This window comes from Lutra lutra, chromosome 13 (assembly GCF_902655055.1).
Source record: "Lutra lutra chromosome 13, mLutLut1.2, whole genome shotgun sequence".
In the NCBI taxonomy this organism is placed as follows: Eukaryota; Metazoa; Chordata; class Mammalia; order Carnivora; family Mustelidae; genus Lutra; species Lutra lutra.
In genome coordinates, this window is record NC_062290.1 from 84,635,289 (window position 1) to 84,661,423 (window position 26,135).

At 40.2% G+C, this 26,135-nt stretch overlaps 1 protein-coding gene across 16 annotated transcripts in view; it reads right to left on the minus strand.

Annotated features, from left to right (window-relative positions):
* The window catches only part of DENND1A (DENN domain containing 1A), a 504,146-nt gene that overhangs the window by 315,158 nt on the left and 162,853 nt on the right, over window positions 1-26,135 (minus strand). For all 16 annotated transcript variants that reach the window (XM_047699506.1, XM_047699505.1, XM_047699501.1 and 13 more), the window contains one exon: window positions 25,969-26,088. In XM_047699506.1, the coding sequence (XP_047555462.1) occupies window positions 25,969-26,088 (120 nt within the window). The remainder of the gene's footprint in view (window positions 1-25,968; window positions 26,089-26,135) is intronic.

The following is a 26,135-nucleotide window of genomic DNA, read 5'->3' on the forward strand; positions in this document are numbered from 1 at the left end:
TTGTTTTGCACTAGGACATTTCTTCATATGCCCATCTCTAGTAACAGGTCCTGATTCACAGCACTGACTCACCCTCAAATATTTTTTTGAATAAAAAGTTTCAATTGCTAATAATGGTTAAACATTATTAAAAGCTCAGTCTCCAACAGGCATTCTTCTGAAGTCTTGGGTATATTAAATTTCTGAAAAAAGTCATTTTTTTAAAATCAAGAAAAGCTCTCATTTAGAAATGATATAAGGTAAGTGACATCCAGAATTCCCTTTACACAATGGCCTAGAATACTTAATACCTTGCCTAAAATTTAATCCAGGGCTGACTGCAAATCCAGATTCTTCCACTCCCCCATGCTGCCTCTCCACATCATTTGAACAAACTTTAGCCATTCCAACCATGACTATTTCCAAAGTGCACTAGACCATGAAGCCCTTGAGGACAGGGATAGAGTTTTATTCACAGCGAAATCCCCAGGACCCAGAGCAGAGCATGAACGAATGAAAAAAATGAATGGAGCGAGAAGGAAGTGAAGAGAGTAGAAAGAAGAGCCTCAGGCTTTTCCCCCTTACCCATATGCAAGCACCCATGATAGGTAGTGTTGAATTAGCATCCAAGCGTCATAGGAGAGAATATAGCGCTCGGGTGGTTCTTGATAACTGGAAAAAAATAAATCCATGCCTAAAGAAGAAATTAAACATGGATTTTTTAATTCTAGGATCCAGAGAGCATAGAAGGGGTTCTGGAAAAACTCTGGAAAACTTTAGAAGGACATCCAAAGACACTTTTTTGGAGATAGTTCCTGGAGCTTTCAGCAGATTTTCAAAGGATTCCCATCACCCAAAAGGTCAGCTCCATGAAGTATCAAAATTGGAGAAGACCATCTGGGAGAGCAGAGTGGGAAACGGGACTCTGGTGGTCAGGGAGCCTGTATTCAAGTCATACTCTCCGAGCAGCCACTCAACATTGGTCAGGCCACTATCACTCTGAAGGACAGTGCTGTCATCTGTAATTTACATGGTTGTCACAGGAACTAAATTGGATGGTGAATGTTAAAAGTATTAAGGCATGGGGGCACCTGGGTGGCTCAGTCAGATAAGCATCCAATTCTTGCTTTCGGCTCAGGTCATGCTTCCGGGGTTCTGAGATTGAGCCCCATGTCAGGCTCTGTGCTCAGTGCAGAGTCGACTTCAGGTTCTCTCTTTCCCTCTCCCTCTCTCTCTCTTTTTCTCTCAAATAAAGTATTTTTTAAAAAAGGGTATTAAGTCATGATACCTTCTCTCTACCTGGCTGCCCGCCGATTGTGTATGGTAGACAACAATAAACCATGAACAGGAGACGGTACAGAACCATTGAGGAAATATAATGAAGGTGATAGCTGCTGTGATTTTCCCTGAAACTGTTCACATTTAATCGATCAAGAGTAAATACTCAGAAAACATCCTTTTTTCCGGAGTGTATACCACAAAGCCTCATTTTAAATCAAGCTAAAAGTTAATATCCATACTTCAGACTAGATTTTGAGGTAAAAGAAGCGGAACTGTATTCTCATATGTGAAGCAAGACAAAAGAAATTCAAAAATCCCTGTGACACCGAATGAAAGAAGGAAACATGGATTCTGTCTCAAAACCTCTCCACTGTACAGGGAACCCTTGCAGATCCCTCCCTGATGTATCCTTTGAAGCTGTTTTGACATCTTAATTACAAAATGGCGTAAGGGCCACGGATCACAAACAGATGAAGAAGACTCAAAGAACAAATATCAGGAAATAATCTTTTACTGCTGAAGACCTTAAATGATAGGCAAATATCTTCAGAAAACAAAGATTATAAATTAGAGTGAAATGAATGAAAAAATTAGTATTCAATTTTTCTTTTAAAAAAAATTTTTTTTAAATTTCTTTTCAGTGTTCCAGAATTCATTGTTATGCCCACACCCAGTGCTCCATGCAATACGTGCCCTCCATAATACCCACCACCAGGCTCACCCAACTTCCCACCCTCCGCCCCTTCAAAACCCTCAGATGGTGTTTCAGAGTCCACAGTATTTAATTTTTTTAACTGTATGCACATTAGCACCTCCTCCCTCAAAAAAATCCAAGAACAACAACAAACAGGAAAAGACACACTTAAGTCTAAATCTAAGAAAGTATGAATGGGAGCTAGATGCTGAAAACCTCAAAACACCAAAGAAAGAAATTAAGGAAGTCCTAAATAATTGGGGAGATGTACCATGCTTATGACTTGGAAGACTCAAATGTTGTTAAAATGTCAACTTCTACAAACTGACTTATAAATTCAGCTCAACATTAATCCAAATCCCAGTAGGATTTATGCAGTAAGGCAAAGGACCCAGAATAGCAAGGACAATTTTGAAAAAACACAGCTAGAAGAATCATGCAACTGATTTCAAGACTTACTATAAAGCTACAGTAATCAAGACAGTATGGTAGTGATAGACACAAAGACCGGTGAAACAGAACAGAGTCCAGAAAAAGACCCATCCAAATACAGTCAGGTTTTTAAAAAGGTACAAAGGTAATCCAATAAAGATGGGACTTTTCAAGAAATGGTGCTGGAACAACTAGACATCAACATGTAAAGAAAAAAAAACAACTCTCAACCTCATGCCTTAAAAAAAATTTAACTCAAAATCAATCACAGACCTAAATGTAAAATATAAACGTCCAAAAGAAAACATAGGAGAAAATTTTGTGGCCTTGGAGTTAGGCAAATGGTTCTTAGATAGGACACTAAAAGTATGATCCATAAAAGACGTATTAAACTTTATCAAAATTATAACCTTTCGCTTTGTGAAAAAACACTGCTCCGAGAACGAATAGACAAGCCACAGACAGGGAGAAAACATCTGCAAATCGTAACTGACAAAGGATTTTTATCAATACTTTAAAAACTCTTAAAACTTTGGGGCACCTGGGTGGTTCAGTTGGTTGAGTGTCCAGCTCTTGATTACGGCTCAGGTCATGATCTCAGGGTCATCAGATTGAGTCCTGTGTGGGGCTTCATGCTCAGCGGAGAGTCTGCTTCTCTCCTTTCCCTCCGCCATCCCCCACCCCCGCTCGCACTCCTGTGCACTCTCTCTCAAATAAATAAATGAATCTTTTAAAAAAACACAAAAAACAAAAAACCTTAAAATTCAACAATAAAGAAATGAACAAACCAAATTTTTTAAAGAGTTAAGTGATCTGAATAGACACTACCAAAAAATGGAACACGTTTGGTAAAAAGGCCATGAATAGATGCGAAAAATCACGAGTCATTAAGGAAATGCAAATTGAAACCACAACAGATTCCACTAACACTTAACAGAATAAAAACTAAGAAAGCGGTGACAATACCAAATGCTGGCAAAGATGTAGAGCAACTAGAACGCTCAGACATTGTTGAGAGAAATGCAAAATGATACAGCCACTTTGGGAAAGTTTGGCAGCTTCCCGTGAAGTTGAACGTACGCTCGGCACACAACCTAGAGATCATACTCCCAGACGTTTACCCAAGAGAGACAAAAACTTGTGTTCACACAAAAATCTGTATGCAAATGTTTATAACAGTCTTATTCAATAATCACAAAAGCTAGAAACAATCCAAAATGTCTTCACTAATGGATGAAGAAACAAACTGTGGTTGTACCTATACGACAGAATGCCTACTCCACAAGGAAAAGAAAGGAGTTGCTGATAACATTCAACACAGATGGACCTCAAATGCATTTTGCTATGTGAAAGAGTCCAGTCCCTCAAAGAAACAGATATGATTACATTTTAATGGCACTTCAGAAAAGGCAAAACTTGGGATGGGACAAAGACCAGTCATTGTCAGGGGTTAGCAATGGGAGGAGGGTTTGGCTACAACCAGCAGCACAAGGAAATTCAGGAGGAGTTATGGAACTGTCCTTATCTTGGTTGCAGCAGTAGATATGGGACGATGCATCTCTCAAAATGCAAAACTGAACATTACACAACTGAATTTTATTGTATGTAAATTGGAAATTGAAAAAGAATTAATAAGTCAGGGTATCTCTTAATTTTGTAAAAAAGAAATAGATTTTATTTCTCTAATGAACTTTTTTGATTGAATCTGTTTAGAAATGAAGGCTTGGAATCAGAAGAATCCTGTCATTTTTTTTTTAGTTGTATCACTTTAGGCAAGCCACTTCATCTCTCCGATCCTCAGTTTCCTCATCCGTACAATGGGGACCACAGTGGCCTCTCCTAAGGTCATTGTGAGGATTAAATGAGAAATGGAAAGCATTCAGCAAATAGTAGGCATTTAATAAATATGAGCTGTTATTTAATTTGTAAGCATATTTTAGCAAGTTTTTTTTTTAAGTTATGGAAATAAAGGACATTATATTCACTCAAAAACCAGAACTACTTTAAGATTTTAAGATTATAATGTGATACCTGAAACCAACAGAGATCCACTCTTCAGAGGAAATTGTTTGAAATATACAATGACTAACCATTTACACAGTTAGCTACTATCCTGTGCTTTTCTTAGGAGGGTTCAATATTACAACTGATTGTTTAGTTATGTGTCTGCCGTTAGACCCCCTGGGCCATGTGAAGATGGGAAATCTGTATGTCTTATATTGCTGCATCCCCAGTGCCTACAGGGGAATCCAGACCTATAGACACCCAGTAATTGTCTCCTTAACCTATATTAGACAAGGCAGAAAGTACGGAATGGGGGCAGCAAAAAAGAGTGGAAAGCATATGGGTTTTAGAATCAGGTGACAATATTAGTTAATAACTAATGTCCAAGTCTCCTTTTCCTCTTCCATAAGATGAAAATAATGTTTCCCTTGCCGGATTGTTGTGAAGACTGAATGGGCTAATGTAATAGAATATACTGACAGTCAGCTCCCTGAACACAGTGCCTTCTACCATGGCAAATTCCTATCGCATTCTCTTATATTAACACACACCCCAAGAGGGGATTGGGAAAATTTCAAAAATAATAAAAATTTAAAACCATATTAGAGTTTCAGTTGGTCACCAGGTAGAACTTGTACAGAGATCAATGCTACCAAGTAGTATCATGTTATTTTTTGATATTCGTAACAATCCTTTGAAGGACTTATGACTGTCCTCATTATATAGATGGAGAAAAGAAGTCCAGAAGAGTGAAGTCATGCTTATGGAAATGTAGATTAAAAGACAAAAGACCAAAAAGTAAATAAATAAATAAACCCCCCAAAACAAAAAAAGCTGGGACTTGAACCTTCTGAGTTTATATTCTGGGCTTTCTCCCCTAGGAGAATCAAGGAACAAATCAAAGGACACACCTCATCTAAAGGCTTGGTGATCTTCTGAGTACCAACCAGTTGATGAACACTAAAATACTCCAATTTCTATTACAATCACTTCTAAATGCTCTAAACGTCTCCATCCAAGGAGGAATACATAGTTACCATACTATTTACTAGGCACCTTGCTGATTTCCAAATACTCTCTCAAACAACAATACCTAGGGCCAAATCCTTATGTCTGAATTTCAGAGATGGGGGGAAATGGTTTTAAGAATTTAGATAACAAAGATCATAAGCTGGCAAGTGGAGAGCTGAGAGTCAAACCCAAACCTGTCTTATCCCAAAGCTCCTGTTCTTTCCCTTATATCACAGTGCTCGCTTCCAAAAGCTGGAAGCTTTATAATATCCAACAATTTTTAAATTGCCAAAGAAGCCAGCTTCATGATTTCTTCAGATCACCTTCACTTCATACATAGCACTCAGTACTCACCTGGACATCTAGAAATTATCCTTTCGAAATAGTGAGTGTTGAAATATAGTTCCTTCTAGGAAGTTTTTATTATTAACCAAGAATTCAGAATTGCCAAAGCAACATCCACCTTTCGATTAAAGACAGACTGCACCTTCTCTATAGGTACTATCTAGACACACGGTTCTGATGAGAAGCAAAATTCCTCACAATAATTATACACGCTAATAGCAATGTTGTCTTAATTGAGGCTAAAAGCACAAACAAATGAGAAAAAGGTCTTCCGAAGTGTTTGCAAACAGATGACCTATAAGAGATGAGATATATTGTGAGTTCAGAAGAGCTAACATGATCATTTCCATTTTACAGACGGAGAAAAAAACCAGCATCTTACCCAAAAAGTCATATAGCCCGTAAGTCTAAGCAGAGTAGAGTTCAAAGGCCTTTGCTGTCCTAATCCAATTCTACATCAGGGTTCCAGGTTGGGTCATGTTATCATGTTGCAAGGAAAAAGTCCCTTGCTGTCTTAGCTTCCCCAGGCAGAGATATCAGGGGGAAAGCTGAAAACAGCGGAGACCCATTGTCCCTACCTACTTTAAAAAAAATGCATGAGGTCATATATTTAATGTTTTCCATCTAAAAGTGACAAAAAGTGCTAATAATCAAATGCAATTTTAAAAAATGTTTAAATACTGCCCTGCATTTACAAGACTGTACTGAAACTTTTCTAATCCCTCTGACAATGCATCTCAAACACATTCATGGGAATAAGGGAAAAAAACATCCAGGAAACAAGAACTTTAGCAATAAAGCTCTAATGAGCTCACTGGAACTTAATAAGTTAGTATGATTTTTAAAAATCACAGAATATTTGAGTCTTATGGGATGATGACGACTGTCTCATTCAACTCCCTCATTTTACATTTGAGAATTATCCACATTAGGCACCTGGTCCGATGCCACCTGGCCTATTAGTGGTACATGTATGAAGCTTGAACCTGGGTCCTAAAACTGATCTTTTCTGTATATACTAACACTGCTGCCAATGAAGACTGCCTTAATTGATTAAGATCAGTAGCCTCACATTGGCACTTAAAGCTATAGAAAGTCAATGTAATTTATTCAGCATTTTTAAGACAATTTCATTAAATCCAATGAGATGAGCTAAAGCAGTAGACTAGTTAATACTACCGGAGTTAGGGTTATATTAGGTGGGAATCACTGTTGGCATATAATATGGAAAACATTCAAAAATGTTTACATTTAACTTTGAATTAAACTCAGTCCTGAAAGGGCAGCTCACCAAGTAATTGACTAGTCTGAATTAAATTTACTAAGGAAATCTAGTTGTGTCTGGAAGAAACGTAACAGAAGCAAATATTTTTGTGTGCATCCCTTGATCTCTAAAATAGGATTATATGACAACAGGACACCCCCTCTCCCACCTGAAAATAAACTTCTAACTCTCCATTCTCTTTGAGGGATTTAGCTGCCATCCAGGGCACTTCAAAGGGGGCAAACAATAGATTGGTGAAAATTATGAGTGACTCCCATCCTCTGAAAATACTTTGAAAACAATACTCTTTTAAAACAAATACACCTCAATTCCAAGTACGTAAATGGACTGCCATTTGGCAACTGTTACCCAAATTTGCCATTTACATTCGAAGCTGTTATGTAACCAAAAAATACAAATATCCTTCTGGGAAATTTACATGAGAAAATTCTTTTGAAGACCATATAAAAGGGCCCACTAGTTTAATGATCTTAGCTGAGAAAACTTCCTGTAAGAATGAGAAATGGAAATAAGAGGAACAACACCCAGAATGAAAAGCACCGAACATATTAACATTTATCAGGGGACTCATAACCAGCATTTGTTAAAGAGGATTTTAAGATTAATAGCTAAAATGTGATGAGACTTAATACATATATTAACTAATGTTTGTTACACACACAGATCTCGAAAATAGTCACTAAATGTAACTTACAACCCTAAACAATTGTTTGCTGATTCTCCTTTTACAAAGTAAAAACCTGAAGATAAATAATCATCCCAAAGACGCACACTGCTGACATCTGGGCCAGATTACATCAAACACGGCATTTCTGTTCAAATAGCGCAAGAGAATAAAAAATTTTTTCCCAATTTAAACCTGTCCCTAGAGCCATAAAGAATGAAAAACTGCCGAGTCAACAGCTTCTGGGTTTGCTTGTGTTTGCGTGTGTGTGTGTGTGTGTGTGTCTGTGTGTGTGTGTGTGTGTGTATGGGAGGGGTGTTTTTGTTTGCTTGCTTTTCATTTTTTACTTCACCCATTTGTAATACGTCGATGTACTTTTCTCTCCCCCTCTAACCCCCACCCTGCAACCATTCATTGGCTACGTAATGCTCTGAACTTGCACTTTGAATTATTATGGAACAAGCCTCATATGCTAAAATGCCAAAAGAATTGGCTACTAGCACAGAAACCATTTGAAGGACACCAGTAACTTTTGTTAAGGCTATTGTTTTATAGTTAAATGCCATTCAGAGCAACTTGAACTGGACCTTTCTACTATCAAAGAGAGCAATTCAGTGGGTTGCCTGGGATTTGGCTGGCAGGCCATCCTAATATTTATCTGGGGACAACCTTCATCTTTGGCTAGAAAATACGAACACAGAGCTTGAAATTGACCAAAGTAAGGAAAGTAAATACTATGGGAAAGACTTCATCTGGATTTGTTGGAGCTATTACACAAATGATGGAACCCGTAATACTTTATTATAGCACACTTGTGTGTGTGCGTGCACACGCACGCACATATATATAAAAACAGCCAAAAATAATTAGTGTGGCTTTTAGCTAGAATACAACATTCCAGCCTTCATCCCAATCTACAACTGTTTTCAAAAATAAAGTCTGAAGGACATAACCAGTTGTCCTTCCATACTCTCAAAAAAATCTGTTTAACCACTCCGATTTCAGTGCTGCTTTTCATTAGCAAAAGGTAGGAAAAAGGGAATTTGTGAATTTTCGGAGCTAATTTCAGAAGTTTTAAATAATTATCTTATAGATCCTAGACCAGGCAGTGCAGTTAGGGAGTAAGAAGTCCTAACACAGAACGTCTGGAGGAGAAGAGGGAGGGACAAGAACAAGCATACCCTGGGCTTTCTTCCTAAGCTTCAGCATTCCTTATCTTCTTATTAAGAATAAATTTTCAAGCATTTATCTTTTCTAAGCTCTACAACTTCCTATCCCAAATAAAGATAATCTTCAGATATAATAAAACTAAGGGGGAAAGGCAGACTTTGTAGCATCTGGAGTGACAAATTGAGAAAAGAAATGTGGTAACCCACAGAAAAATCTCAGTCCGGCTTAGATCTGACTTGTAGCTAAAAGTTAGCTCAACTTTTCAGGTCCTCCTCTTCTGAGATGATTAACTCATACTATCATTTTTAATGAGAGGCTCATATCTGTCTTTGATGTGTGAAAGTCACTCCCAGCTGGAGGAGAGTACAAGAAAGATCTAAAATATTTGCTTCAGCTGCAAAGAGCTATTAATGAAAGTTTAGAAAATGAGGTAGCATTAGAGGGGGAGATTTTTAGGAAAAAAGATGATATGCTCTCATCTTGTGAACTCTGGGGGGAAAAACAGTCCAGTAAAATGAAATCTGACAAATAATCTTCTTCCCTCTTCTACACAGCCAAATTCTTCACCCTTCTCCACCTTGTCCAGAGTGCATTCTTAACCCCCTGGTAGGCAGGAGACAGAAAGCGGGCCTCCCAGAATTTGCTATTCACACTAAACACCAACGGGGAAGCTCACACAATAAATACATGGGTTAGGAAACCCAAGAGATTCATCAGCTCATAATGGAGAAGTTTTAGAATTAATTCTTCTAAGTAAGTGTTTCTAGGGAGGAGAGGACGTATCGTGAAATCCTTACAAAGGGGAACTCTTAACACAAGTTTGAAGAATTCTAGATAATTCTCTGTACCGCTTCATGTTCTGAGATTATGAGCATTTCCTTTTTGTCAAAAAGCAAGCCAAAGGAGAATATGGCTTTCTTAATCACCTATTTAATCTATCTAAATATATTTTCTAACAATCCATTCTTAGTTCGGTGTTCAGAAAGCTACCATTAAACAATTTCCATAGGCCACTAAAGGTTTTTTTTTTTTTTTCAATTTAATGCAAACAGTAACTATTAACCATATTGACATATTTGTAAAATATCACAAAGTAAAATACCACTCTAATTCACCATATTACACAGCAGCTACATAAGGCAAGAAAGTCTATGGGAGAAAAAATATTTACTTCTGTCCTTGGCATTAGAAATCCACACAAATCTGTAGCATTTAAAATTTCTTTTTTTTTTTTTTAAAGATTTTATTTATTTATTTGACAGAGAGAGATCACAAGCAGGCAGAGAGGCAGGCAGAGAGACAGGAGGAAGCAGGCTCCCCGCTGAGCAGAGAGCCCGATTCGGGACTCGATCCCAGGACTCCGAGACCACGACCTGAGCCGAAGGCAGCGGCCCAACCCACTGAGCCACCCAGGCGCCCGCATTTAAAATTTCTAATACAAAGTATTAAACATAGAGAAAGATGTAATTGGTAACGAAAGGAGGCTCTATAAAGATTTTCTACGCAGACTCTGGGGCATTTTCAATCACTCTTAGCTGGTCTACAGAGTAACTACATTCCCTGAATGAGCAGTGAAGAGTCCTAGAGGCAGCAAAGCATCTGAGACCTTTTCATAGAATTTCCCTTTGATAGAAGGAAAAGAGAAGCACGTGATGAAAATATAAGTTCCTTTCGGGGGGGGGGATTCTGTTACTAACTCCCAAATTCGATGTTTTACATAACATTTTTACCCGTATATTAACAACTTTACAAAGTAGGTCTCATTATTTGATAGATGTGGGAAATGAGGATCAGAAGTCATGGGTTTTCATTTGTCCCGTGGCTAATAAGTGAGCACTTGAATCTAGTTCTGACTAAACCTAAGAGCTTTACTTTAGAACTTGAGGTGACTCAGCGTGAAGGCTTCATCTACCTTCTGTGGGAGGAATAAATGCTCTAAGGGTTGAGGAAGGACAACGGCAACTGAGATATTTCACCAGTTTTATTCATTCAGCAAATACCTGCGCAGCACCTACAGATCAGGCGCTCACAGATGTTCTCTCTTAATCACACTAACATTCTCATGAAGCCCCTAGGAAATTATATAATGTCTCTTCCCAGAGTTTCCATGTTCCTAAGGCCTATCTGCCATCGATTCCTAGGCCAATGTGACATTCCTTTTCTTCCCCTCGCACATGCCTGGTTGAAATCACACCAACCCTCAGCAGCTTCTAGAAGAGATGGCTTTGCTAGAGTATTTCTGTTAAAAATAACGATTTTAACAGCATAACTGAAACTAAATATTATTTTCCAACAACCAAAATTTAATAAATGGTTAGGGAGAGAGAGATGGACAGATAGGATTGTGTATCTTGGGATGACAGTTGATAACTAAGATAGATTTCCTACCCACCATCAACATGTTACAGTATTAAAATAAATAAACTCTATAAGCAGAATAACTGCTTCCTCTTTTTAGTATGATTATCTTACTCATTTTTCCAAACATTCTATTTGCCTCCCTGTCTTTAAATTCAGATAATGTAGCCTTTGGATTAAAGACAAGAACTAGGGAAGATATTCATTTCTTGTCTCAATTAAGATGCTGGTTTACAGAGGCAGCAAATCATCTAAGGCCTGAAAATTCTTTTTCATAGCAGGAGATAAGAAACTGCTTCACTTCTTCATGCCTCAGTTTCCTCAACAGGTAAAAGGAGGAGACACCATGGCTGTCCCTTCAGCTTGAGAGAAACTAAAAATCGTCACATGAAGCTCCTGAGTGGGTGGGTGCTGAGTACCATTCAAAACCAACAATTCCCCTATCTCAGTTGCAAGTTCTTACTTTTTATCTGAGTCAACACAACACCAATGAAAAGATTAAATCAAGGGTTTTGAGGGGAGAAGGGAGAGGCCAGGCTCAACACTACTGAAAAGAAAGGGCAGCTTTTTTTCCCCCCTTATATTGAGAGAGAATTCTGAATTGTCCCAGCCAGAACACTAGGAAGACGTGTGCAATTCAGGCCAGAGTGTGGCTTTTGGAGTGAAGGGGTATCGCAGTGCTCTGGAGTTCAGTCTCCCCCGCACATACACAAACACAAGTGCACAGCGCCCCAACGCTGTTTGTCCCCTCGGCCTCAGAGCCCTGCCAGTTGGCAAACCCAAGCCAGGAAGTTGTCAATTCCAATTGCGTTTAAGGCCATGTAGTCCTATTAAAGAAGCCTTGCTGGTTAAGGGGCGTCCTCTGTTTCCAAAGCATGGGAAAAAAAAAAAAAAAGGGCGCTCTGCTTAGATTGGAGCTGGCAACTTTCACTGACTAGAGTTTTCAAGGAGCTATGAATGAGTTTAACAAAGGAGGTCTGTGGCTAGTTTCTGGCTGAAGTCCATGTCAACAGTTTTTAAGGTCACAGGCCACACTAACTAACATTTATTCCCAGCAGACCCTGTTCTAAACACAAGCTGTAAGTAGTACAAATTTGGAATTTCTCTGTAATCCCTTGAGATATTCCTGATCCTTCCACATGTTTCTGCCCAATTAAAAACAATTCTCACTTTGCACCACAAGAGAGGCCGAGCTCAGCGATCTCAGTCCATCCTTAGGGTAGATGAACAAAAACCTGGCAAATCAAAGAGCTCGAGTGGAGAAGGGAAGGAATTCAGCTGGATCACACTGAAAAGTGCAGACAGCTCCCCAGGGGCTCAGTTTGTGAAAGAATAAAACGGGTTATGACAGAGATCCTGAGGCCATAAAAAGCAGGTTTGAGGCACGCACTGGGAATAGATTCCTAGTCCCCTTACACAAATAAGATAGATAATTTCTGAGAATATTAAAAGGTCAGCTAGGTGAGTAGAGAATAGCCATAATCGATAGGACAGAAATTAATACAACCATTTCTCAATTAAGATAAACTCTAACTCACTTTTAATATTTTCAAAATCAAGATGCTTCCTGAAATCAATCTGAAAACTTAACACAGCCCTCTTCTCCCCCCTGAAAAGCCATTTTCACGTCAATGGTGCATTTCACAACTGGTGGTGTTATTTTAAATCTTGCAAGGCAACACAGGAATAATGACTTTGAGCTGAGCATCAAAAATCTCACTTAATCCTCAAGGCTACCTTGGGAAGTATCTTCTATTTTACGGATGAGGACAGAGACTCAGAAAAGGGATATGATTGGGCGCCTGGGTGGCTCAGTGGGTTAAGCCGCTGCCTTCAGCTCAGGTCATGATCCCAGGTCCTGGGTTCGAGCCCCACATCAGGCTTTCTGCTCAGCAGTGAGCCTGCTTCCTCCTCTCTCTCTGCCTGCCTCTCTGCTTACTTGTGATTTCTCTCTGTCAAATAAATAAATAAAATCTTAAAAAAAAAAAAAAAGGGATATGACCTGCTTACATTCCTAAAGGTAGCAAGTGGTAGAAGGATAATTTGAACACAGATCTTCCCAGGGCTCAAAACACAGATATTCCCAGAGCTCAAAATCTATACCACAAATTGGGGGGGGGGGGGGGGGGGGATAACACAAACCCACTAGAGTATCAGTTATCAGTTTGGTAGTTAAAGCATGTTATTTATAACTTCTATATATTTGGAATCATGTGTTATATGAAGGTAGCTACCATTTTCCAAGCTAAAAAATACATAAATTGTGGTACAATGAATATTCGGATTGTTCATGACAGGATAAAACTGCCAGAAGAACTACTTATTAAAGACATAAAAAGGGGCACCTGGGTGGCTCAGTCGGTTAAGGGTCTGCCTTCAGCTCGGGTCATGATCCCAAGGTCCTGGGATTGAGCCCCTCCTCAGGCTTCTTGCTCGGGGGGGGGGGGGGGGGAGTCTGCCTCTCTCTGTCCTCCCCATTTGTGCTCTATCTCTCTCTCAAATAAGTAAAAACTTAAAAAAAAAAGATGTAAAAAGAAGATAATTAAGATTTTTTATTTTTTTATTTGACACTCAGAGATCACAAGTAGGCAGAGAGGCAGGCAGAGAGAGAGGAGGAAGCACGCTCCCCGCTGAGCAGAGAACGCGATGTGGGGCTCGATCCCAGGACCCTGGGATCATGACCTAAGCCGAAGGCAGAGGCTTTAACCCACTGAGCCACTCAGGTGCCCCAAAGAAGAAAATTAGAAATGCCCATAATCCCATTACCTAATTATTCTTATTGTTAATACTTTGTTATCTAAGCAACCCATCGTTTTTCTATGAATTTCTTACAAATACAGATCATATCATAATTCCTCTCTTGCTTCTTCTGTATAACAGTATGTCCTAAATGTTCCTGGTAACATTAAAGGATCAACAAAAACATCCTTTTAATGGTGAATCTGTATCAGAGTTTTAGCTCTCCCCCTCCACAAATGGTTTTTAATTTTTTATTCCATATGCTACAAAAAACATCCTCATATATGTACCTATATATATATTCCTGAGTTTTCCTTAGAACAGATTCCCAAAAGTGGGAATAATTTAAGGGTTTTGAGTATATATTGCCAATTGTTTTTGAGGAATGTCGGACCATTTACACCCTCCCTTACCAGCAGTGTGTAAATGCCCACCTCGTGGCCATCAAGAGTCATCTTTAAGCTGACATGACCATGTTCATGCAGACTTGGTTACGAATACATGCCCACACAAATTACACCTATGCAAGGACATGATGTTCCAAACTGGTCTGTCCTTCTAGCAATAACTCCAGCACTGTGTAATGTTGTAAGGTGCCAAGGACTACCCTGCCAGGATCTTTGCTTATATTATCTCTAATCCTCACCAAAAAAAGTAGATATGAGAAAATTAAGGCTCAAAAAGAGTAAAGAGAGCAGCGAAAAGTGTATGTCCACATTGGCAGCACTAAGGATTCAAGCCCTTCACGGACGCCTTGACCGTGCTCTCCAGGTCATGCCACCTCAGAGTTCATCCTACCGTTCCGGGATGCTCAGCCTTCCTCCCACCTCCCCATGGGCTGCCTTTTTACCTAGCAATGCCTCTTTAGACAATGAGGTCAGTGAAGGAGGACAATACCTAGAGCTCATGGGCTTTGAGAAAGAAGAGAGCAGGTTTCATGTCTTCTCCAAGAAGCAAGGAATAAGTAGTAGCACTGTGGGACTACGGCGCTGCTCAACACAGCTGGCAGAACCAGAAAATGGCACTGCCACTTTAAAAAAAGCAATTTGGCATTATCCAATAAAACTGAAGAGAAACAAGTCCTATGACACAGCCATTCAATTCCTAAGTTTATATGCCAAAAATCTAGTGCCTATGTACACCAGGCTACCTCTTCAGGAATGTTCATAAAAGCCATGAACTAGAAACAGCCCAAATGGCTACCTACAGTTGAATGCTTCAGCAAATTATAGTATAGTCATACAATGTGGAATGCTACAGAGCAAAGAAAACAAACAACTCTAAGCAAAAGCATGGCTGAATCTCAAGTGTTCAGGAAAAGAAATAAGATTTAACTCCAAATTGTATAATTCAATCCAAACAGAGCTCAAAACCAGAGAAAACCATATCACATTACTTAGGGATACATACACAGGTGACAAAAATTATTCCGGGGTGCAGGAGATTTCTTACATAGGTATTTGCTATATAATTATTACTGTGTACTTATATTTGCATATGAGTGCACATATATGTACATATTTATATACTCATGTATACACACGTGTATGTGTGTGTGGTTTAACTCCATGTACTTTTCTTTTTTTTTAAAGAGATTTCTTTTTTTTTTTAAGATTTTATTTATTTATTTGACAGAGAGAGATCACAAGTAGACAGAAAGGCAGGCAGAGAGAGAGAGAGAGAGGGAAGCAGGCTCCCTGCTGAGCAGAGAGCCCGATGCGGGACTCGATCCCAGGACCCTGAGATCATGACCTGAGCCGAAGGCAGCGGCTTAACCCACTGAGCCACCCAGGCGCCCCAACTCCATGTACTTTTCTATTTGCAGATTTTATTTCACAATTTGCAAAAGACAGGCACAGGGTTGTAATTATTTACATAGCAGACAATAATCAAAGAACTTTATTTATCAAGTCTTCACTGTTTTAATTAATCTTCACTACAATATTCTGCATTAGTATCATCATCAATCCACCACTGAAGTAACTGAAACAAAGATAAACGATGGATAAGCAAAAACTTTTATTATAAAGGCAATTTTTAAGATTAAAAAAAAAATCAAATATGGTACAAGTGTTCTTTCTATTACAAGTACTGAATCTGAGGAAAGGGTGAGTTCAGGGAGGAGCTCCACTATATGAAAGTTAATTATCTCTTCAAATAAAAAGATCTAGAATTATAATATCTGGGGAATTTTAATGAAAAGAAAAAAAAGAAAGAAAGAAAGAAAGAAAAAAGAAGATATATATAAAAATAAATACTGTCTCCAGTGGTCAGAAAACACTGGTTATCTCTGATGAGGATGATCAATATTTAGTATACTTTCATATACTAATAAAAAAGAAAAAAGTACAAACTAAAAATTTCTCTAAAACTGGTTTCCAAAACTAGAGTTCTTCTAAACAGAGGTGACCATAAAATTTGTAACTGAGCAGGAAACTAGACCCTAGCAAATATATTTCCTTAAGTCTTTTGGCTTGGGATTGTTTTTGTTTGCAGTGGCTTTTTGGTTTTTTTTTGTTTTTCAGTCCCCCAAAGACTTCTTGCTTTCCTATGGGGTTAAAATTTAAAAAAAAAAAAAGAGGAAACCAGTCATTAAGAGCTCAGGCAAAAAAGTACAGGGCACTAAATTTCACCCAACTTCATTTTCCATCACTTTTAAAAAGTTTTTTTTTTCTTAATGTTAAGTTTTTTAGAGCAAGGACTTTTTGCTGCATTTTGGGCTCATTAATACACATAAAGAGCTAGTTAAAATACCAGACTGAATAAATGAACAATTGGACAATTAACCCCACATACAAAGCTCCACCCACTTTACTTCAAAGGCATTTGAAATAGAATGGATTAGAAACCATAAACGATGCCTCTCAGAATTAATTTTATAATAAATATTGCTTTGTGTTATAGATAAGGGGTTAAAAATCTCCGCAGAGGCAGCCTAACACCTGTGAACTGAGTTAGAGGGCAACTGCCCTTGGTTGTGATGAAGATTACTGATATTTTCCTGTACATAAAGTTTTAAGATATGTATAATTTGTTCTCATTCAGAATGTAATTATTCAAAAATCAAAAATGTATACTGCGATTTAACTTTAAAACTATTCCCTCTATGCTACGTTACTGTTTTTGCCATGCACAACTCATACTGATGAAAAGAAATTAAAGATGTAAATATGGAGAGGAAAAGTAAACTAAGTACTTTATTTACCACTCGATTTAATGAAGACTTTCGATACTATTTCCATATTTTATGTTCACTGTTTTCAGAAGTTAATAACTATTCCTCCTCATCAAGAATCTGGTAATAGCTCATGCCTTAAGATAGAAAGTAGATGAGGGGTTTTGGTTTTGTGTGTGTGTGTGTGTGTGTGTGTGTGTGTGTGTTTTTAAACAAAATTACCAAAGTAATTAGCCAAATGACAAAGTCACTACGGCAAATGCATTTTTTAAAAGAAGCTAAGTTTCAGCAAAAAATACTTTCTCAGATTTTCCTAAGAGCTTTCTTCTCTTATAAATCACACAGTCAAAAACATCCTCAGGAAAGAATATTTAATGACATGCAAAGATGCTTACACTATACTACATGAAAAGGCTAGATACAAAACTGTACCTACAGCATGATCCCATTCAAGGGTGAGAACTCCTCTAGTCACTATTAGAGTCGTGGGGCGTTAAATCATCACTTCTCTTTTCTCAAGTTTTCTAAATTCCTCTAACAAGAAAGTGTATCTTCATAATCTCATAAAATGACATCCTGAAAAGAAGTGGTTCATAATTGGTTATGAGAACTCTAGGATCTTCCAACGTTAGAGGCATAGTGATTTTTGTTTGACATGATGTAAAGAGGTACACAATTACCTCAGTCTCCTGGAGCTTCTCCATGAGGGACAAATGCTAGGCTTCCCACTGCTTCTAAACTGATCACTGGAAGGGCCAGACAACCTAAATTCAGACTCTTCTTTGTATTCACAAATCTAACTTGCTCTTAAAATAAGAGTGCAGCTTAGATCCAAAGGGCAAGTTTAGGTGTGAAGCATATTGAGTTATTTTCTTTCTACCTCCTGCCCAGTGAAAAGCAAAGATAAGGCTCAAATGAATGCCTTCTGCTTGTGGTTGCTGTTATAGGAAAGTGGCTTGCTTAGGGGAAGGCGGGGGGAGGGTCCCAAAATATTTGCTGACGCTCAAACTCCACTAAAAAGCATCAACTGGCTTCTCCTGCAGAATGTTTTCCATCTCCCAAAAAGGGTTCCTCAGGAGGAATTCTTAAGACTTTTTCAGAAGGCAGGCTCAGTTTTACTGGTTTTCCATTCAAACATACTTTGCTTCAGATTTAAACAGAACTGATCATTTTCTTTATAATGATATGGTTGGATAGTTCACATAGGCTGCAATGATGCTGGCCTTGATGCTAACTGGAGGTTACTGAGTTTTGAAAACCCTTAGATCCAGGTGGCCTTGGCCTTATTCTCCTGAGCTGAAAGGATCATTGCCATATCCTGGACAAACTCTGGACTGGGGGGTCAAAAAGACCACTATTAGCCAGCTAAAGAATTTGGGACAAAAATCTCTTTTCAGGTCTCAATTTCATGATTTATAAAACGAGGGTGGGCTGTGGTATATTATTTCTAAGAACTCTTTTTGACAGCTCACCTCTGAAATCATTGTGCAGTGGCAAACTATCCATCAAGGCTCCTTTAACTAAATATATACAGAGAGATGAAAAAACTTTTGAAACTTATAATGGCTGCTTTGGTGGCAAGAAAATTTGAGTTCTGAATCAGGGCCAAAAGTAAGTTACTAGAAATATGCCCAAAGCTATTGAGAGCATGAGCTTTGGCTTGGATTTGGGGTTCCGAACCAAAGTCCCTCCCTTACTCCTGGTGAGATCTCAAACAAGTCACCCTATCGCCCTCAGTCTCAAGCCCCGACTTCTCTATAATATAATGGAGATAATTTCATAAGGTTGCAATACGATTTAATGAGAATTATGTAAGCCACCTGGCAGATCAAACGCTAACGAATGATCATTCCCCCCTCCTTCCCAAATCCTCTGTAATGAGTTGTCCTGACTCAGTCTACCCATCTACAAAATGGAATAACAACATTAACCAACCGCAGTAGTTGCTAGAGGTAGCAAGAGGAGTGGTATATGGGGGTAGGGAGGTGGGGAGAGAACCAAAGTGCCCTCCTGGAGTTCCTACGGTGGTTTCACCTGTTGCTCTGTAGTAAGCTTCATGAGCCTTAAGACAAGGAAATCCTCTGTTTTCAAAACAAATCAAGAAAATATCATGGTCTCTTGTAATCTCCAACTCATTCAGTCTCAAAATGAAGAATTTCTTTTAGCCAAAGTCTTGAAGTTTCCCACACCCATAATGCTGGGCTCAGATGGCTTAAGGGAAGGCTGCTCTATGCTGGTGTCCTTTGAAAAGGACCAGGAGGAGGAAAGAAGTTTCCTCCTGAGAAAGACAGCCCTGAGGCCGGCTGCTGCCACAGAAGACACACCTGTCTTTCCAACTGTCCAGCTTCCCAGCCCTCAAACAGCAGGCCGCTAGGAGAGCAAGGACGGTTTCATTTATTTCCCTTTCTGCTCTTCAAAGGTGATTTTTTTTAAAACTGGACGGCTTGTTACTATTGTTGAGTTGTGGCTCCCCAGAGGATTATATGTTTCTAAGCATGAAGGCATCTGTGTGGCAATAAAACATTCAACATTCCCCAACCGGTACATTTTAATTAAGAAAAAAAAAAGTTATCACCTCCCACCAAGTGATGTGATGAGCACACTTCCCATGCAAACCTTCCAAAATACTAAAGATCTCAAAAAGGGTCTTAAACCCTAAACTGTAAACCCAGAGCCTCCACAGACCCGCTCCCATGGGTTCAGCTGCTGACAGATCCACAATGGGCAGAACTATACTCTGCCAGAGCAATGGGGCCTTTTCCCGCTGACCATTTAGAAGACAACACTGCTCCCACCCTACTTTTACAGGGAGGCATTAAGAAGAAATCAAACAGCTCCAGAGAGATGGAAATATTTGAAAAGCAGAAGAAAGTCTTCCGTTAAATACTATGAAAGATCCAGGTTTTCCAAATGGTACTTAATGCATTGGGGAAGAAAGGCTGATTTCTCCCAGAGGGGCCCCAGCTTTGATGCCCAAACTGCCCTCGAACATCAGGCTGTGCCGTTTTGTATAGCAGGGTACCCTCAGGCGAGACAACCATAAATAGCTTAAAACAAGAATAGGAGATTCCATCTGTTTCTGGAATATTTCAGCAGCACCTGCTTTCAAGGTAAAACTCTGGGAGCTGTCCCCACAGCCTTCCTTCCGAACTCCCTTCTCCATCCCCCTACACCCTTATTTTAAACCAAAGTAGCTAACACACAATCCATCCAAAAGGGCTTCTGCCACTGCACCTGCCTAAGGAAAGAGCCCTTTGATTTTTCTCCTGAACTGTATGCGTTGTTTTAAAAACACTGGAACGGTTAGAGAAACCGAAGTTCTTAAAACCAGACTCTTTTATTACTTCTAGTTTCTTTTTTTTCCTCTGTGAAAACTGAGCTTTTCTGTGTTTATAGTAGAAATGAGTACCATGCGGATGAAAAAGGACGTAATAGTTGTGTCTGCCATTAAGTCAGAAAGTGTTCCAGAAGGAAGATGGTTATCACTTAACACAATTAATGTCTAAACACAAGCCCATATGCCAACTTGCATGGAAAGGAGGACAAGAATTCCCCAACAGGGTCCCAGGAACATATTTCATTGTTAAAACAACAATGATAACAAATAAACCTAAAGTTGAGGCTTGAAAATTCCAATCGAAATCAGAGTGGTACCCCCAATGTGCTGGGCAGCGTCCCTCTAACAATGGCCAGAAAATCCCAAGCAGGAGCAGATGGCAACTGCAGGTACAAAAAGCCATTTTCCCCTTTGGTCTACAAACATCAATGTTTCCAGTGCCTGCTCTATCATCTGATGATGCTCATTTGCTATGGGGTAAATCCAAATTCTTGAGCATGTCTCACAAGGGGCTTCCCAACCTGTCCCAACTCCAAGACATTTATGGCATCAGCTCCAGCCGCCATCACGCTGGTGTTCTGTCTCGCCATATCTTTCATTCTCTAGGCCCTAACAAGACAGTGCTCACTGCCTACAAAATTCTCCTCCAGTTCTCCACCAGTTAAACCCCCAGTGGTTCCTTAAGATCCAGTTTAACTGGAAACCATCAGCAACACCTCCCTGATTCTTTAAGTCAGAGAGGGGCACTGCCAAACCGGTGACCCCAAGGAAACTTGCACATGCATATTTTTTTAAAAATAGGACTTATCATAGTATATTTTGCTTCTTTACTTAGTCCCTTCCCAAAGACTCTCAGGGTGGCTCCTGAGACAAAGGACGGCCAAAGTGAAACAGATAGGTGGTGGGTATCAAAATCTGAGGTGTCTAGGGGATGGTGCGCCCAGAAGCACATTAAATTTTAAATTTGGTCAAGGACCAAAAGTACGTATTGTTTTCAGTTTGTAAGACCAAGTTTAAAAAGTTCAGCTCATCAAAATCTTGAATGAACAGGATATCTGAAAGGTTCTCATGGGGGATCCTACTACCTATTTTGGGATAAACAAAGGCTAAAGACCAAATGTTACACACTGCTCATTCCTGGCATGTAGTAGGTACTAAGGTACCTCCTAACTGAGTAACAATTTAAACATCAAACTAAAAAAATCTTAGATATTGTTTTGATGAAACAAGCTATTTCTTCCCAAAATGTATAACAGGTCCTGAACAGTTTTATACGGTGTATATATAAACATATTTTTAATATTTTATTTAGTTACTTGAGAGACAGAGAGAGAGCGAGCACAAGCAGGGAGAGAGGCAAAGGGAGAGGGAGAAGCAGGTTCCCTGCTCAGCAGGGAGCCTGATTCGGGGCTCGATCCCAGGACCCGGAACCATGACCTGAGGGGGAGGCAGATGCTTAACCAAATGAGCCACCCAAGCACCTCTTTATATGGGTATAAAGATAGCTTCTCAAACTTCCTCAAGACTTAAATAAGATTCTTACACATAAAGGAGAAAATTGTAAAACATAATTATTTTTAAAGTTCCTTTATAAAGAGTAAACAAATTTAGTTATTGTATGACAGCTCTCCCATAGTCCACTGCCCACAAACAACACAGTTATGACTTTGAACTCTTAGGCTCTTCCTGTTCCTCCAAAACCAGAAGATGGCTATAAATAACGTATTTCACTACAGTTTTAGCCTTGATGGAACATGGGTCATTCAAACAAATCAGAAGCTGTGAAAAAAATTATGGTTCTAGGTTACTTTATGCTCTTTGAAAGACTTCAGAGGTAAATGCTTATACCACACATCAGACTCAGCTGGTGCTACCCGCAAACGCCACCACACTCTCACATGCTCCTGGGTGAGAGAAAGGTAATGAGGAAGGACCTACCCGTAACTGTTGTTGTCCTAGCTGTGCTCTTAATCCCATATTGACTCCCATGCAGCAGAGAATTAAATAATATTACGGCCAATCGCAAGGAAAAGTAAAACGTCTTACAAAGAACTAGTCAACTGTGGGAAGACCTAACGCATTTGACTTTACATACCGTGGTATTTGTGTTAATGAGACTTGTTTATACTCTAGCACAACTACATTTCTGTCAAAGTTAGCTGGTGATAGAATTCAAACCAATTTTTAAAAGATGTTTAAACACTGGGCTTATGGATCAGGAATTCTTTCCTTCATAAAACAAGGATTACTAAGTGCCTACTGGGCATAGACATTCCTCAATATACTTTGGGTATATTTGTGAACACAACAGATAAAACTTCCCAGGCTTCATGGACCTTACATTCTAGGGGGAAGGAAAAGACAATGCTTCTTACAATGAACCCAAGCATACACTGTATAAAGGATGTCTACGAACCTTTCACCGCAAAATGAAGTTTACATTTTCTAACACGGGCCTAGTCCTTTATGGGCACAATGCCTGTCACTCAACAGCTAGATCTCCTTGCTGAGATTCAAAGGTACACCTCTTACAACTAACAGAGATAAGTTTGAGAACATGAACCACATCTCCCTATAAATAACTGTATTTCACATTTTCTCTTGAACTGGTGTCCCACAAAGCCTGTCCTCTCAGAGCCTTCAGCGTCCTGTTCTTCCATTCAAATGGAATACATCCCCTGTTTCTGAAAGCCACGCACACAATATCTTGGCCGAGCACTGCACTAAGTGCACAACACAAAGTTGTGCAAGACACAATCTTTACCCTTAAAGAGTTAATTTCAGAGTAACAGGAGGAAGAGGTAAAAAGAAGCTCAAGGTTTATGCGTGTGTGACTGAAGTACGCAGAGCACGCTGGGTGCACCCAGAGGAGAGGATGATTACCTCTGCCTGGAGAACGCTGCCGTGGGTGGATGGATAAATGTGTGAAGGCAGAAAGGTCCAACAGCTCCTATGGACCAGGAAGCACAGGAGCCTGGGAGAGCAGTCCGAGAGGAAGTGACCCTAAGAAGCTAAATCCTGGAACTGGGGAGGCTATGTGTGCACAGACACCATCACCGGAAGTTATGCCTCCCATGGGAAGAAATGGAACGCAAAAGCAGAGGTGGCTTAGGAGCAGACGAGTTAGAGGACTGGGCACACCGAGAACAGTGACTGGACCTCAAGGCACTGGTTAACTAATGGGAAAGCACCTGGGGGGGGAAAAAAAAAGCAGAGAGTCCAAGCATTTCCAAATGGCAAGGAAACCAACAGTGCTAACAGAACCCTGACCCAAATTACACCTGCGTTCTCCCGGCAGACCTCTCCAGTGAACACGCTGCCAGGTCACTCAAGGTTAAGAGCAGACCCTTCCATTCATATGCCGGCCTCAGTTCACCAGTGTTCCCAATCCAAGCCACAGGGAAAGTGCCACTGGGCGTACCTCCCACATACGCACAAGCTGGATGAGATAAAGTGAGTCCCCCCCACCCACCCATGGCCCAGAATTTATCTGGACTCTATTTTGAACCATAGTCACTATCCTCTGGCGCTAGAATATCAATAGTAAGAAGCCACCGTGCCATGGAATTGCCCTGCGCATTATATATAGCATTCTGCAGCATCATCCGTCTCCCCAGTTAGTCTTGGGAACTCAAGGGCAGGGACTAGCTAACAGTAGGCACTCGATTAAGGGCTGACAAACAAATGAATGAATTAACCCACCCCCTTTTCCCGCAGTTCCAAGCTAGTATAACGGATAGAAAACACACCAATGGCTGCTATTTTTCATTCTAAATGATGGCAGCATGAAAGCTAATCAACCAGCTTTTTGTAAGCATGACACCCACGACCCTCCATGCAGACACACGCAGTCAAATACTGAAATCAGAGGAGAGCAATTTTTAAATTTAAATTTTTAAATAAACAGTTTTCCGGTCCCAGAAATTTGAATGACTCTAATAGTGTCAGTTCGGAGTACGTCCCAGCTTTCAAAGGAAGAAACACTGTAAACCCAAATATCCTGAGAAAACAAACAAAAACCTTTCTGCAAAATTTTAAGAACTTGTCTTAAACCCTCCTCTCCTCTAATGACCATATAAATATACAGTGCCCTGTCCACGGCTGAAACCAAACAAAAAATGGAAGAGAAAATTTTATTTAAAAAGAGAAAACAAAAATTCAACATTGTTGAATCAAAAAAACAAATAATCGTTTACATCTGACTCTGATACTCCGGGCAGGTAAGTCCTGGGCCTGGGCTCCTGAGGCAAGCTTGAGAGCAGCTGCACCACTTAACCTCACAGACCATCTGGGTTGTCCCTCCTTCCTGTAGTCTTTCCAGCAGTTGCCCTCGAGGGCCTGAATTACAGATGTGAAGGCTGGTGAAGGAGAGAGCGGACTTTGCTGATTAACAAGAAGATTCGTGTAGAGAAATGCAAACCTAATAGCCCAGACTGACAGTTACTCAGCAGAGGCACCTCAAAGGCCCCTCTTTCTCCTGCGGTGTGAGTCTGTGTGTGTGTGTGTGTGTGTGTGTATGTGTGTGTGTGTGTCTTTGGGGGGCTGGGGTGGGAGGTCTTTTCTTGGTGAGGAGAAGAAGAAAGTCCAAAAATGAATGTACCAGAGAACCACTCTTTCTGGAATTCACAGAGCCTGGCCTTTTATCCCTGGGCACAAGCCCAAGATTAGGGACCCGGGTTTTGTCAGGGGCGCCTCCCCACTGGCCTGCCCTGGGCTGCTCCACATGAGCAGAGAGAGACAGGAGGCAGGCCCCTCTGACACCTACTTAACCGAGGCAGACGGAGAGGAGGGTGTGTGGGATGCCTTTACTTCCCCCCTGAGGAGGCGCCCAGCAGGAGCCCCCAGAGTCAGCAGCTCCAAAATCGGATTTCCACACATCCTCCCACCCCAGAACACACCTTGCCCCTCTGGCAGGAGGAAACAGAGCATTAAGCAGTGTGGCTCTGGCGTATGAGGGGGCTTTAGAAGACCTAAAGAAGCCTTCTTCCAGGATTCTGTACTTTTTCCAAACCTCTAGAGAAGTAGCCAAGTTGGGAAACAGTTCCTCCCTCACTGACCCACAGAGGGCAAGGGTGTTACTTTGAGGAGGACGCAATCAGTGTCTGCAAGACGTCCTGACTACAGACACATACTTTATTAATAATCTTACATACACAAAATGTCCAAGAGAAAGCCTAACAGGCTAATTTCTGACAGCTCCAGATAACAGCAGGAGGAACTGAAGCCATGCTGACTCCCCAGCTTCCACATACTCCACAGAAGCAATGATCCCTTTCCCACCCAAGGGATGTGATGCAAATAAATAAATACAATTATCTGCAGAACTTAAAGTGCAAGAACAACACGGTAAAGTCCTTCTCCCCAAGTGCAGTGACTTGTGGGAGACAGATAGGAAAATAAAAAGAACAGCTGGAAAATTTAATGACAGAGGAACAACGCAAAGGCCGACACAGTTTCACAGAACTAGCCAATAGCCAAAGCCACTCTCCCTTACCTTAAGATACAGAAGCAGCTCTTCGCTCCTGAAGATAAGCGGCAGAACCCAAATCTCTGCTTGCTGTCAATGTCAGTGAGCACGAACGTGAAGTTCTGGCCAACTTGGCTCACTGTGAGGCTGCAGCAAAGACAGGACAAAGCAGGGAAAATGAATGTCAGTAAGTT